This window comes from Phragmites australis, chromosome 9 (genome assembly GCF_958298935.1).
Source record: "Phragmites australis chromosome 9, lpPhrAust1.1, whole genome shotgun sequence".
Lineage (NCBI taxonomy): Eukaryota > Viridiplantae > Streptophyta > Magnoliopsida > Poales > Poaceae > Phragmites > Phragmites australis.
In genome coordinates this window covers 35,207,370-35,221,643 of record NC_084929.1, presented here as the reverse complement: position 1 = coordinate 35,221,643, position 14,274 = coordinate 35,207,370, and the positions used below count along the sequence as shown (strand labels likewise).

Below are 14,274 nucleotides of genomic sequence, written 5' to 3'. Positions count from 1 at the left end.
GGAGCAAACGTTTTTCACTATTTATCACTTTTAACTATTTTATTTGTTTTTAAATCTTTATCACTTTATGTTTTGAAACGTAGTTTCTAATTTTAGCTTTATAAAATATCTTTTACTCACTTATTTATGGTAGATTCTAAAATATTTGTGATAGTTTTTAGGTATTTTTGTTATTTTATATTTAAAATTGATACTATTTTTGGTATGTCTAGTTATATATGTTTGATAAAAGTGATAAGTATTGAAAAATGGAGGGAGTAATCTAATTGCTGAGCTTAAAAAAAGAAAGAACACGTATATAAAATTTGCTTTTATGTGCATCTGCGATGCAGTCAGGAAGCGATTAAGCCACGTCGCCCGCAATACAGTACACGTGGGTCCCACGAGGGCAAGGAGACATCATTATTAGGTGCCAGCACAGGGATCTAGCTAGCTTATCCTGACTTGGGAGGCGGTTGGGTGATCCCACGTGGGGTGGTTGCATTGGACTAAGGTGTTGCATCGCTAAACGTACTCGTCCTTGCTCCCAAAGAAGAAACTCGCGTTTGCTGCCGGATGCTTCGATGTTGTTTATTCATCTATCGATGATTAATTATTGGCTATTGATCAGGTGCCACCCAAATGTCTCATCCGTAAAATGTTTATTTTTTCGTGAGAGTATACTATAGTTCTACGAACTCTCAGTTTTTTATAAAAAAATGTCTAACAAATATCCCAATATTATAGTTAGTATTTTAATTCGATATCAGCTGATAACTATAGTTTTACATGTTAATAGATAGATGCATCTAACCTGCAATGGATTAGATGTTAAGCTCATTATGTGCTCCTTTATTGCCTCTAATTTATTGTTGATTGTTGCCCATCATGTCCAACAGCCAACGTCCTATTTCCAACACAACAAACCAAGATGCTTATCGTGTTTACAGTGCACCATTGTCTTCAATCCACGACGGTATCCTACTATCTCGCTACACCTCTAGCACTACGTGATCATCATCACAACCTTGATTCAATGTAAGTTATTAGGCAATGTTGGTTTCTACTCCAACCTTGTCCACTAGCCTTGCTAGGCAAGGTTGTGCAACGCTAAGTGGTGTAGAAAAGCTAAATTTGACTCTCTTAATACTAAGTAAATCATCATCCACCTTGCGGAAATTCAAACCAAGGAAGAGAACCGTGAACATCCTCCTTCGCTGGCTTACTAAGGAAGGTTAGGCGAGGGTGGATGAAAAAATAATAACATGTCCTATGTTTAACGGCAAATCTTAGGGGGAGGGCTTGGGGGTTATAGGAGTGGCAGCCGGTAGGGGCCTTGAGCCCCCTCTCAAATTTTTGCAAGAGAAATAGAAGAGGGAGATGAGGTGAAAGAGGAGGAGGAAAAACATCAGCCCACCGCACATTATCATGTTGCCTCAGCGCACGATTTGCGATGCTTCAGCCATTGTGAAAGAAGAATCCTAACGGATTAGGCAATGGCATGGTAGTAGTTTTTTCTCTTATACCCTACTCAAACATACTAAGCGTTATTCTAGAATGCGCATTGTCAAGTTGTTTCTTTCTGTTTAGGAATAGTCATATGGGGTAGAGAAAAATGATATACTTCTATTTCATTTTTACAGAACTGATGTGAGCTGTTACTCAAAATTATGTTTTCAGAGAATCACATTGTCTATAATGACACTTAAATGTGATCGAGCCGGAGTACCAAAATTTTCTCAAGGACATGTCATATTAGCATGACGAAAAACTGATCCAATTTTTTTAACCCCACATATAGGTCAAAAAAGGTAAGCCATATTGACACACGAATATAAAAAAAAAACATAGGACAAAGTCAATTTTACAGAAATGTGAAAAACTTCTGCTCAAGGAGGACATAAGGTTTTACAAGAAAAATGAAATGTAAATTTTCACTTGGACGCCAACAAACCAAATGCATGGCACCCCAAGGCACCCACAATTCCAGTGGCCATTTTTTGGCAAGACTATAACTTCCGAATTTTCGGCACATGATCCGTTTTTCTCTTAAAATGATGGAAGAGAAGTATGCAAATCTCTTTAATGATGGGCGTTGTACAACTTCTCCAGTGTTAACCTTGCTCAAGGACAAACATGACTAAACGAATCCTAAATTTGAGCCCCGTGATTGGATTAAGGTCCTCCAAGTATTGCGTTCTCGATGTCTTCTCTACTTAGGGCATAGCTGAATCTTCTCTCGACATCTTTCTCAAGATTTCCAGGGCCGCTTTTCAAGTACCTAGTTGAAGATTAAGTTAACAATTTTGTCTTCAGTTGATGAACAATTGAGTTTTTTTTTTCGAACAATGAACAATTATGTAAATGAGCACATGATTCATACTTTCACAGTGATCTAATGCTAAGTTAATTCATGGAACTCAGGGAGTAGCTGAGGAATAAGGCACTGATGCAACGAAGAATCTTCAGAACTAGATGAACAATCCTTATTAACAAAATAAATCCTAGCTGAGCATACTTGTGTGCTTACACAGAACAATAAACATCCTAAGTTCCTAACTGCATGTTCATTCCACGCACCCACATAAGCTGATTGGCAAGCGAGATTGCAGGAAAAAATTTGGCGACATTACGAGCATGGGTTGAATTCCAAGGTAGAAGGTACAAATTCGTACAGGAACAATACTATGCGGTTCCTACCTGATGTGAAGGTCGGTGACGTCGAGGCTGAGGCGCGCGTGCCAGAGCGGCATCTCGGCGACCCAGACGGCGGGGTCCTCGCGGGACTGCGTGAACCCGATGCTGCGCAGCCACGCCTCGATGCACGGCAGGCTGTGCGTGTACAGCGGCTTCTTCTTCTCCGGCAGCCGCTCCAGCCACTGCGCGTCCGACGGCAGCGCCGCCGCCAGAGCCACGACCCCCGCCCCCCTCCTCCGCCGACCCTGCGCACAGGACGCCGGGGCCGCGACCCCGCTCGGGCGCGCGGAGGGGAGGGGAGGGGGGACGAGGGCCAGGGCACGGAGCGAGCTCGAGAGGGCCATGGATACGGTCGCGAGCTGCTGATTTCAGTTTGGATTTTAATCTGGCCTTTTCTGCTTCTTCTTCCTACCCTTTATGGCATCACTCTGTTGGGCCGTAGGTTCATCTGGGCTGTAATAAAGGGTGTTGCTATATTTCAGATGTTTGAAAACAAAACCATATATCCATAAACGTCAGCGCTCCAAACTCCATCTGACGACAATCGTTCTTTCTTCTTTCTCCAATTTATCCTATATTATTCATCTTCTTGCTCGAGCCAGCACAAATCGCTCCTGCCTACCACCCTTTTTCAATGTCTTCGGTAACTCTCCTGTCACCAGATACATATCCACTATCTGTTGCCATTCTAACCGTTTCCGTCGGACTGTCTCCGCTCACCCCTATCTTGGCGCCTCCTATTGGCCGTCCTCCATCACCCATAACTAGCACCTCATCGCTCCGCTCCCACACCCTCCTCCTCTATCGGACCTTCCTTCCGCCTTAAGACATCTTCTAAGTCTGACAATGATGAAATCCCTAATCTCAAATCAACCCCTTCCCTAACCCGTAGGTTCTTCATCGACTGATGAATGATCTCGTTTTCAGACCCATGATCATTAGGCGGTGTGTGGATAAATGCTTTTGGGCCTGGTGGGTATGGCCTGTAATCTACTCAGGGCATGCAACTTCTTAGATGGTCCAGCCCATGGACAGTGGAAGCGCAGCCCACCAAGCTCCAAGAAGAAGCAAAGCGCGGGGGGCAATCCGGCCCCAAATGGCGCACGGCGGCGGGAAAATTCCATCTCATTGGCTTCCCGAGGACGAGCTCCCCGCGTCTCTCCACTTCGATTCGCCACTCCTCACTTGTCCAGTTCGCCTTCCCTTCCCTCGCCGCCGCATCCAACTGCCGCTAGGCTCCGACTCCCGGCACCGGCCAGGCGGCCAAACCCTAGCGAAGGCGCGCCGCCATGGACTCGGCGGTGCTCTGACTCACCTGCGCTGCGCTTGCCTCGGCGCGCCCGAGGAGGACGACAACGGCGCGGTAATCGGCTACGCCAAAAGCGAGCACTGCCTAGGCATCTCGTTCGCTTCCCCTCCGACGGCTTCGGTTCGCCTCCATTTCAGATCCGCGGAGGCGTGTTTGCTAACTAATGCCGTGTGCGCACGTTCCCATTTTTAGATAATCTGAAGGATCTGCAGAGATTCCTGCGGCGCGACGATCCGCAGCGGCGGGAGGTTTTCAAGCAGGTCTGCAAGTGGAAGATTGAGTCGAGAGATCTGATGCCCATCATTGAGAATTACCAGGCCGATCGCAATCTGGTGATCACGGTAGGTAACTAGTCTTCCTTTTTGTTTTCCCTGAATTCTCGAAGTGCTTCGGATCTCCTGTGAAGTTTATACCTTTATTCCCTGCTATATAACATTATAGCTACATATTTGAATCCTTTTATTTCAATTGACGCTCCGATATAGCACTGTAGAAATAAATGCTTTTCCTTCACTGTATTGAAGTGAAAGTATTGGTGTTCCTCACAATGCCTGTGGAGCCCTCGTCAGAGGATGTTGCGCAGCAGATAGAGTATCTGTGGGATTTGAAGGCTGCACTAACACGCATTGTTGCAGTAGCAGTCATTATGTCTCTTCTTGATGGCCCATTGGATCGTTTGGAAAGGTAAATTCTCTTCCCTTTTCTATATCAGGGAGCAGGCACAACTGACAGTGTACAATGTTATAGTCACATGTTTCATAACGTAAGGAACATGAGGATCAGGAAACAACTATTGAATAGTGAATCTATTGTATGTTCTCATATACCCTGATGCAAATATGTTATCCAAGATGCCCACATCATGAACTACTGTATGGTACAAAAGAAAAGAGAAATACCAATATAACTAGCCTACAAGTTCTTGAAGTTGCAAAAAATTTCATTTCTTTTCTGTCTCTCTTATATAACAAAACATCTATAAGATCGAGCTGATTTACTTCAACAAGGAGAGTGTAGGTGCAAAACAGAGAATTCAAGAACTTTGAAAGTGTTATTTCTTCAGAGTTGTGCCCTTATCTATCTATTTCAAATGCTCATTAATAATCTGATGCATATTGATTTCAAATCTGGTACGGCAGACCTGAACTCGTGAGCCTTGTGCCTCTACTTTACATTGGGCCAAACAAGCTATCTAAGAAATCAGTTTGCAGGCTGATTAAATTGCTGTTTTGCATTTTCTGTTTTGAAACTATATGGATTGGTTTCACATCACTTGGCAATCAGATGGGATAATGATTTATTAGGTTCCTGTGGAGTTTAACTTCTGCTATTACCATGTTGGCAAGATTATGTCTGGTGTATTTGTTGTTATGCCCATGCTGTTAGGTTAGTTTGTAAACTTGATGCTTGCACTAATCTGTCGCTATGCTCCTAAAGAAAGTTCACTAATTTGTACTGACCTCTAAAGCAAATCCTAGAATTTTGAATTGTCCAATTTGAAGTGACAAGTGGAACCGAGCAGCCTAGGGCTCTTGACAAACTTGTTCAAGTGTTACATGTAGAATTGTTGTGCCCCAAAGACTACTGTATATATCCTGTTTCCAATGGGTAGGAGTGCAAGTTTATTTATCCACTATCATTCTGTTCCGCACTTATGCCTGTTATTTACTAGTTTGATGTTGTATATCTTCATTACAGTGATGTGACACATCCCTCACGTGGAATCGGTGGGGAAGAGAAGGTGGTAGCAGCGTGGATGACCATGAGATGGTGCGAGGGACATCCCTCCCATGTGATATCATCTGGGAGAAAGATCTGCTCGTAGGTGTGGAGATTGATGAGCGACATCCGGCCATCAACGTATGCGTCGAAGCACGTCGCGGGTGTTCAACAGGACAAAAACGTAGTGAGTCTGGTTGCAGAGGACGCAAAAGATGGACGCCCTGCGGTTGATGTCGAGCAGGAGATGAGCGGCGCGACAGTACGGAAGGCGGAGCCACAAGAGCTAGGGTGTGCGTGGAGTAAGCAAATTCTATAGAATTCTGTCTAGAAAGATTCTCATGATAACATATTCACATTATCCATCTTGTGATCTAATGATTGGTCTGAAGAGAAGAAAAATGAAATGAATATGTGTCATCACATGTAAGAGCCTCTTTCATATGACATGGTCTTATAGATTTTTCTTTCGGACATGGGTGTAGCAGGAGCACACCTGCACGCCATGTGCGCTACGTGCTGGACATATGGATGCGGTCAGCAAGGCACATGAGGCAGTGAGCAAGGTCGGCAGAGAGCTCCTCTCAGGGTCGCAGCGAAGCCATGGGCGTCGGCTGGGAGAGTAAGGGAGTGGTGGTCGGTAGATGGGACTATGGAAGAAGAGAAAGGAAGACGACAAGGAGACCGTTTCAGACTCTTAAATTCCCTTTTGTTCTAGAAATCAGACTCGAGGTAGGCAGATTCAAAGATAACTAGGATGAGGGAGTTGCAACGACTTAGTTGGAATTTAGGAGCGTTCCTTACTGGATAAGAAGGTTGGGTCACTCGGTATATGACCTTTGTTTTATGAAAGAAAAACTGGGCCAAGCCATTTGCTCTTTTAGTTTGGGCCAGTTGAAGGGCCTGCAAACAACCTGTTGTTTTTTACGAGTCGAACTTGAACCGACCAAGCAACAGCGAATGACATACTACGGGCCTCTACAGGTAGCTTGCTATTCCTTTCTATTATAAATATTTATCTTTTTAATTAAGATTCGATTAAATTTTAAAACTTTAATCGTCTATAATTTTTAAAATATTTAGTTTGAAAACATAAAAATCATATACGTAGATTTATCTTTAAAAATATTTTCATAATATTATACTTTTATTAAATATTATAATTATATTTTAATAAAAAATAATTATTAAAATTGTACATCAAACCGTAAAATTAAAAACGACGAGTATTTATAATGGAAGTGAGTATTTTCTGAAATGATGCGCATGTCTCACACGACATTCTAGAGATAAAACCCCACACGACTTGACAGTAAGCGAGAACGAAAAAATTACAGGAAAGAACCAGCCAGTAGCAGGCAGCAAAGCAATGCCACACATCCACTCATCACCCAACCCCCATTCCGCTGGAGGCCGCCGCGGCTGCGCTCCCTCCACTCCCACTCCCCTCCCGCACCACATGGCCGCCGCCTCCTCCTCTTCCACCGCCTGCTTCTTCTCCCCGTGCTCCCCGCCTCGCCGCCCGCGTCATTTCCTCAGACACCTCGCGTGCGCCGCGTCCACCAAGTCCGCCGCCGCCGCCTCCCGCTCCCGCTCCCTCGCCCTGCCTTCCTCTCTCTCGCCCTTGCCGTGGTCGCGGTGGCCCGGTGAGCTAGTCCCTGCCGAGGCGGGCCGGCTGCTGTCGTCGGTCGCGGGCTCCCTCATCGTCGCGCTTGCCTCCGCGGCCCTGATCCTCGGCGACGCCGGTGCGGCCTCCGCGTTCGTGGTGGCCACGCCGCGGAAGCTGCAGGCCGACGAAGTCGCCACCGTGCGCCTCTTCCAGGAGAACACGCCATCCGTCGTCTACATCACCAACCTCGCCGTGAGGTAGGCCACTCCGTCTCCGTTCCTTGGTTGCCCCGCCCGGTAACTTCTGTGTGTTGTGTTGGTGTCCTGAACTCCTGATGCAAAGGTATGGTGCAGGCAGGATGCGTTCACGCTCGATGTGCTCGAGGTGCCGCAGGGGTCCGGGTCGGGGTTTGTCTGGGACAAGAACGGCCACGTCGTCACCAATTTCCATGTCATCCGTGGCGCGTCGGACCTCAGGTTGGTTCAAAGGGCTGCTGATTGCTACCACACTTCTTTAGCTTGGTTGTGCTCAATCAAAGCTTTTCGATTCTGCTAAATGTTAGTGTCGCTGAAGTCTGCAATAATTTGAAATGGGTATAGGGGGATAGAATTTAAGTACTACAATTGTTTGTAAGCTGGGGCAATGAATTTACTGATTGACAATAGCCCAGCAAACTATGAGCAGGGCCCAGTAATGGCTCATTATCATTTTGGCTTCCTAAAAGCCACTTTCCGAGCATAAGTGAAGCAACATGGCACATGTACGCCGGATTCGCTATCTGACTGTCCAAAGTTATGTAAAGGGTATGTGTATGCGCGTTTACAGAAATTTGTTGGATATAGACTACTTACTATAGAAGTTATTTACTTTGCATCCACTTTCAAGTAGTACTTAACACTACACTTAATTATTTTAATGCAAAATATTTCATGCTTAAAATCTTACAATGAGTCAATGACACAAACTTCGGATTTCTGCTAACCAAAATTTAGCATTAATTGGTCATGCTGTGGAGCTGTGTCCATTATGCTATTAATGTCACTTGTTTTACTTAGATACACAAATAAACTTAAATATCCATTTGTGATGCTACTTTATGAATGTTTTCGATATGATGGTCACTAGATGTATAGTGGCAAAGTGAAGTTACCTGCTAGTTGTACACAGGGTCACACTTGCTGATCAGTCAGTGTATGAAGCACAAGTTGTTGGATTTGACCAGGACAAGGACGTTGCTGTTTTGCGTATCAAAGCACCTAAGGATAAACTAAGGCCTATACCAGTTGGCGTGTCAGCAGACTTACTGGTTGGTCAGAAAGTATATGCCATAGGAAACCCAGTGAGTGCTTCTTATACCATTTTGTTTGCACGACCTCGTAATTTTATGAGATTTATATACATGATGGTGGGTTTGTAGCGGGTTTGTAGCTTGGAACTTAAAGGCAGATGTCTTACCTTTAAATACTTTCCATTTGCTTCCTGATTTATTTTCTTAGGTTAACTTTGAATGCTATATCTGTACTGTAACAATCACATAAGCCAACTGTTGTTGCTGTTTTCGTGAATATGTTATTTGTTGGCAGACTAGACAGAATTGCAAACAAATAATACTTCGATGAAAAAATAGTGTATCGTTTATTTATTGGTGGATCAAAATTTGAGCAAAGTTCCTGTATGGAAAGATTTGATCTTACTTCTATGAAAATTATTGGATTTAAATTTTTTTGGTGTATTCTTTATGATTACAAGTGCATTGCATTAACTGATTAGTAATATGCCAGAAGTCTTAAAACATTTTATCATCTTTATGTTTGCAGTTTGGCCTTGACCACACTCTTACAACAGGTGTTATCAGGTGGAATATTGTTTGTTAAACTGATTCATCTTTGGCTGATTCATATTGGAATGCACTGAGACTCTCTGTTTTGCTATTCTTATCCCCCCCAGTGGATTACGTAGAGAAATCAGTTCAGCTGCAACAGGACGTCCTATACAGGACGTGATACAGACTGATGCTGCTATCAACCCTGGTAACAGTGGTGGTCCACTTCTTGATAGTTCTGGAAACTTGATAGGTGTAAATACTGCTATATACTCACCTTCAGGAGCATCATCTGGGGTTGGCTTTTCCATTCCAGTTGATACGGTATGTAACATTTTCTACTCTTTGTTGAAAGTTAATCCCTGACAATGATTTCGAGGTGTACTGGTCGATAGACGCGTGAACAACGCTTGCGGTGTGCGTGTGTTTGTGATGAACTCAAGAACATCGAGATTATCCAAGTTCAGACCTCTCTAAGGATAACAGCTCTACATCCTATGTATTTTGTTATTAGTGTTTGTGAACTGATTATCTATTCCTTTACAAATTGGGTTCTCCTCTCTTTATATAACAGAGAGAATGAGATCTTACAAGTGGACCTCTTTTCTGCTGACTCATACCTTAGCTAAACCTCCCACCCCTAGGCTATTTAAATGGACGACGCACCTTTTTGTTCAAATGAAGCAGTTGAGCCTATCCCATCCGCTGGACACCTCCACGCCTACGTCTCCCTGGTCAGTCGATGCGCCCCGTCCCATCACCGGTCTTACACGCGCGCCTGTGAATCAGTCTAACACGCCTGCAAGCCCGTCCCATAATGTTTAATACTACGGGATGGGGTATGGCATCATTGCACCGGCCACGACCTTTCCGCTGGGGAGGAGTGCCTAGGGAAGGAAAACACTTGAGTGAAATGTATTTAATGAGAATAGACTGATTAGATGTGTACCTGTCCCGCGACCAGCGAAGGCTGGTCGCAGGAATCCCTATGTGGTAAGGATCCTAGTCGCAAAGATGCAGACTGGTCGCTAAGATGTAGAATAGTCGCGTGGTGGGATCCTGATCCGGAAAAGAATCTTCTGCCAACTAGTATTGACCGGTGTGGACCCTCAGCACAAGGGACCCCCTTATTCCATACAGCGACAGTAGCCCCCAAGCTCCATCGCGGATGTGGTGATTTGAGTGGTTCGCCGCGTGGTCACGGATGGACCTGGTCGCACCACCTGGGCCCCAGGTCAACACGAGTTCACCGTAGGAGTGGCCATCAACGTAGTCCACTTTCGTGGTGGACCCACAAAACTACATCCCGAGGGGAGGTTTTAAACTTCCACAAAGAGAGAAATATCGTGGGAAAGAGACATTGATTTCTGCCGGACCTAAGGGAATTTCGGCCTCTAAAGCGTGGCCTTTTGAATTTCGAGACGGTTGAGCTCCGCGCGACGGTTGAATTATCACATTGGCCCTATAAATTGGAAAGCTAACGTTTTCCCATAAATCCTTTCGTCATCTCCCACCGCCTCCAAGTCCTTGCGCTCAGAGCCCATCGTCTCTATTTCCACTCGTGTTCCCGCAACCACCCTTGCCGCTCTCAATAGTGCCGTGCACAGGTAAAAACCAGACTTTTCCAAGTCCAAGTGCACTGCGGCGAAGCTAAAGCAGATGTACGACAACTGTCTACTCCCTCCGCCTTTCTTCGGGGTACCACCCAAGGGAGGACGTGCCTGTTCTCCGCAAGGGGGAGATCATGTTGTTTACCTCTTTCTTTTTGGACGGCTTTGTGCTGTCTTTTTTTGAATTCTTCACCACCATCATCTACTTCTACGATATCTGCTACATCCACCTCAATCCCAATTCCATTATCATGCTAAGCGTCTTTGCTCATATGTGCGAGAACTTCATTGGGGTCGAATCATGCCTCGATCTCTTTAGGTATTTTTACACAACCAGGTTGCAGACGAGCCGACGGGAGCTGCAGATTCCACCTTCACGATGGTATCACGGGCTCCTACCTTAAGATGGGTCTTAAGTCGTCGTGGTCGGGCTGGAGGGAAGAATGGTTCTATCTCAAGATGGAGGATTCCTTGAACAATATCTGCATGCCAAACAAACCAGCACAAGTCTCCGAGAGCTGGGGGAACTCTCTCGCGACCACTCCGGAGCTGTTAAGCCTCGCAGCCCAGGTCAAAAACCTCACGAACGTCGGGCTGACGGGATCAGATGTTGCCCATGACTTCATCAAGCGCCGGTTGTACCCTTTGCAGAAAAGAGCACATCCGGCATATATGTATACCGGGAGTGACGACGTTACCAGGGAGAGCTCTCTAGGTAACATCGCAACCGCTTCCATGGCGCTCTTTGTTTATTCGTGTTGTATCTTAAGTATCCCTCTTATGCAGATCTTTCTAACGAGTTCATCAAGTCGCGGATCAAATTCCTCATGGCGGTAGCCTTGAGGAAAGATGGCCCGCCGCGAGGTGCTTCTCCATTGTATGATCTCTCTCCGTCGGAGAGGGCTCGGCTCAGATTGGTATGCTTGGTCTTTTTTCAGAACTTTCATCTTCAAGTCTTCTCTTGGACCAATGTTTCATGGTTTGTGTCGCCGCAGGGTCTTCCTGAGGTCGATGTTGCGTTCGATAATCAACGAGATCACGGAGACCGCCCGGGAAGTTGATCTTGCTGCCAGCATGCCTTCTCTGTCTCCTAGCGCCACTCCGGGCGGCCATTCATTTGGTCGTGATGTCGGCCCAGCTAGTCGAGAAGGCGACCAAACTATTTAGAGTCGGGTAGCGACCGCGGGTGACTGTTCTATGAGCGACGCCGGTCTGCAGAGGGTCGACCAGCATCACCCCGACCAAACTCACCCTGACCAGGCGCGCTCTGACCAGTCGCGCTCCGGGGGAAGAGACCGGCGGAGGGCCCGTCTACCGCGGAGGCATCCAAACGTGCTTGCGGGACATCGAGCTTCGGCGGCTCGACCACTGGACTGTCCTCCTTGACCAACCGACCTAACGGCTTTACGAGGTACAGGCTTGTGCTCAGCATTTCGTCGCCATGCTAAGGTTTTCGGTTAGGCGCAGATACCTCAAGTTTTCTTTCTTTTCTTGATTTTGTAAATCTGTTGTTGCTGTAGGTCCTCGACCCCACCCACGATCCCGGTTGTAATTCCTCCACCAATACCTCAGCAACATGTTTCAGCCCCTAAGCTTGCAGCAGCTCTGACCTCGGGAGCATTGATCGTGACTCCCACGCCTGCTGAGTCAGTTATGGAGCCTGTTTCGGCCTCTGACCTGCTCTCCCTAGCCACTCGCTTCCCGACCTCTATCTGCAAGCTGATTGACGATAAGGAAGTAGTAGGTGCGCTGAACTGGAGAGGCAGCTGGCCGAAGAAAAGGCGACACAACTCGTGCTCCAACAGAAGTGGGTGAGCTCCAACGAGAAAAAGCTGCGCTCGTCACCGAACACACCCAGCTTAGGGAGGATGAGAGCACCACTCATAGCATTTTTCAAGATGCTTTTAAAGCGTTGAAGGAGCCTCTGAGGAGCTTCGAGCTGGAGATCATCGAGCTGAAGGACCCACGTACAGCCTAGGCCTGGGCCCTATATCACCAAGTCTCTCGGAAAAGTTTTCCGATCTCCCGGGTATTTTGACGCTGTGAGGACCCTTATTCGATACACCGACACTCCTTGCCAAAAATCTATTGGCAATAGTAGCTCACTAAATTCAGTTTGGAACTTCAAATTTGTTCTGTTCTGTTTCATTCTTCTTCACAGTCACATCGCATTTTGACCATAACTGAAATAACATCTATTTTCAGGTTGGGGGCATCGTGGATCAGCTTATAAAATTTGGTAAAGTGACAAGACCTATTCTGGGAATAAAATTTGCCCCTGATCAATCTGTAGAGCAGCTTGGACTAAGTGGAGTGCTTGTCTTGGATGCTCCTCCAAATGGACCAGCTGGCAAAGCGGTGAGAAACTTTTTGTGTTTCCTGGAATCTGGAAAGTACAGATTTCTTGGACTGGGCATATTGTAATTATACTTCAGTTTCACTTTTGAGTTTTAGGCGGTATTACTTTCAGTTTATTCATGCTCTATGCCCAGTTACAGCATATACGTACCATGGGAAAACCTTAAGTTATTAATCTACTAGATGACCTATGTTGTCCTGTGTGTTTGGTTAGAACTATGGACAACTCAGCAAACAAAATGGGCAGTGGTAAACTATTTGAAATAAACTTTCCTTTTTCATGTACCTTTCGTCTAACATAATGCATTTTAAAACATGTGCTGCTTGCAGTGTAGTACTACTGTGGCTAAAAGTAATACTTTTCATGTTGTTTGCCAGGGTCTGCAATCAACTAAAAGAGATGCCTACGGTCGGCTTATCCTGGGGGATATAATTACCTCCATGAATGGTACAAAGATAACAAATGGAAGTGACTTGTATCGGATATTGGATCAGTGTAAAGTTGGGGAAACGGTAAGCTTTGACCTTTGTTTACAAAAGAAAAAAATTGTTGTGCTTGATAGTATTTGCTAAGATACTGAATTCCATGGTATTATAGGTGACCGTGGAAGTCTTGCGTGGTGACCATAAAGAGAAGATCCCTGTGATCCTTGAACCAAAGCCTGATGAATCGTAGTAAACCAGCTTCTTCTGTATCATATGCTCAGTTGCTCACTTAGGTGCAGACACAAATATACAAGGCGTTAACATTTTCGCCTTCCACGGAATTCGTTGTACATAATTTATGCCTGTAAATTGTAACTATCTCTGGTCTGGGAGGAGGAATCTAATTTGGCTTGTTCCTGTGGATCATGCTTTCGTTTTCGCTTCAGCACAGATGATGCATACGTCCTACAGTTTTCAGATGGCCTACCTTATTTATACGATGGGCCATAGGGACTGTAGCTTGATGGTCATACTGATATAACAGATCACCTAAAAACCTTTTTGACCAAAATATGTGCTGACTTTGCTGGATCAGATGGTATCGTTGCAATCCTAGTTGTGGTCTGGGATACACCAGCGTTCAATGTGATGGGTATGTTCTGACGCGCCTTACATTGCTATGGTTTCCTGCACATCTAGAGCTTGTGGTGGAATTCAGGAATCCATCCAGTTCCAGAAAAGCAGA

The 14,274-nt window shown here is 45.4% G+C and overlaps 2 protein-coding genes across 2 annotated transcripts; one reads left to right on the top strand and one right to left on the bottom strand.

The window, feature by feature from the left end:
• Positions 1–1,818: 1,818 nt before the first annotated feature.
• LOC133929445 (uncharacterized) lies at positions 1,819–3,081 on the bottom strand. The gene is made up of 2 exons (XM_062376197.1): positions 2,680–3,081; positions 1,819–2,260 (listed from the first exon to the last, which is right to left on the bottom strand). The coding sequence occupies exons 1-2, from the start codon at positions 3,018–3,020 to the stop codon at positions 2,155–2,157; spliced, it is 447 nt and encodes a 148-aa protein (XP_062232181.1). The 5' UTR covers positions 3,021–3,081; the 3' UTR covers positions 1,819–2,154.
• Positions 3,082–7,058: 3,977 nt separating this feature from the next.
• On the top strand, positions 7,059–13,955 carry LOC133929444 (protease Do-like 1, chloroplastic). The gene is made up of 8 exons (XM_062376196.1): positions 7,059–7,570; positions 7,667–7,789; positions 8,481–8,652; positions 9,131–9,168; positions 9,261–9,459; positions 12,951–13,103; positions 13,482–13,616; positions 13,702–13,955. Exons 1-8 carry the CDS (start codon positions 7,074–7,076, stop codon positions 13,777–13,779), a joined length of 1,395 nt encoding a protein of 464 aa, XP_062232180.1. The 5' UTR covers positions 7,059–7,073; the 3' UTR covers positions 13,780–13,955.
• The last annotated feature ends 319 nt before the right edge of the window (positions 13,956–14,274 follow it).

Excerpts from the sequence above, each read along its gene's own strand:
- LOC133929445 (XM_062376197.1), bottom strand. The coding sequence starts at position 3,020 with ATGGCCCTCTCGAGCTCGCTCCGTGCCCTGGCCCTCGTCCCCCCTCCC. Across the intron at positions 2,261-2,679 it reads GTCACCGACCTTCACATCAG|GTACTTGAAAAGCGGCCCTG; the intron begins GTAGGAACCGCA and ends ATCTTCAACTAG.
- LOC133929444 (XM_062376196.1), top strand. The coding sequence starts at position 7,074 with ATGCCACACATCCACTCATCACCCAACCCCCATTCCGCTGGAGGCCGC. Across the intron at positions 7,571-7,666 it reads ATCACCAACCTCGCCGTGAG|GCAGGATGCGTTCACGCTCG; the intron begins GTAGGCCACTCC and ends GGTATGGTGCAG. Across the intron at positions 9,460-12,950 it reads TTTCCATTCCAGTTGATACG|GTTGGGGGCATCGTGGATCA; the intron begins GTATGTAACATT and ends ATCTATTTTCAG.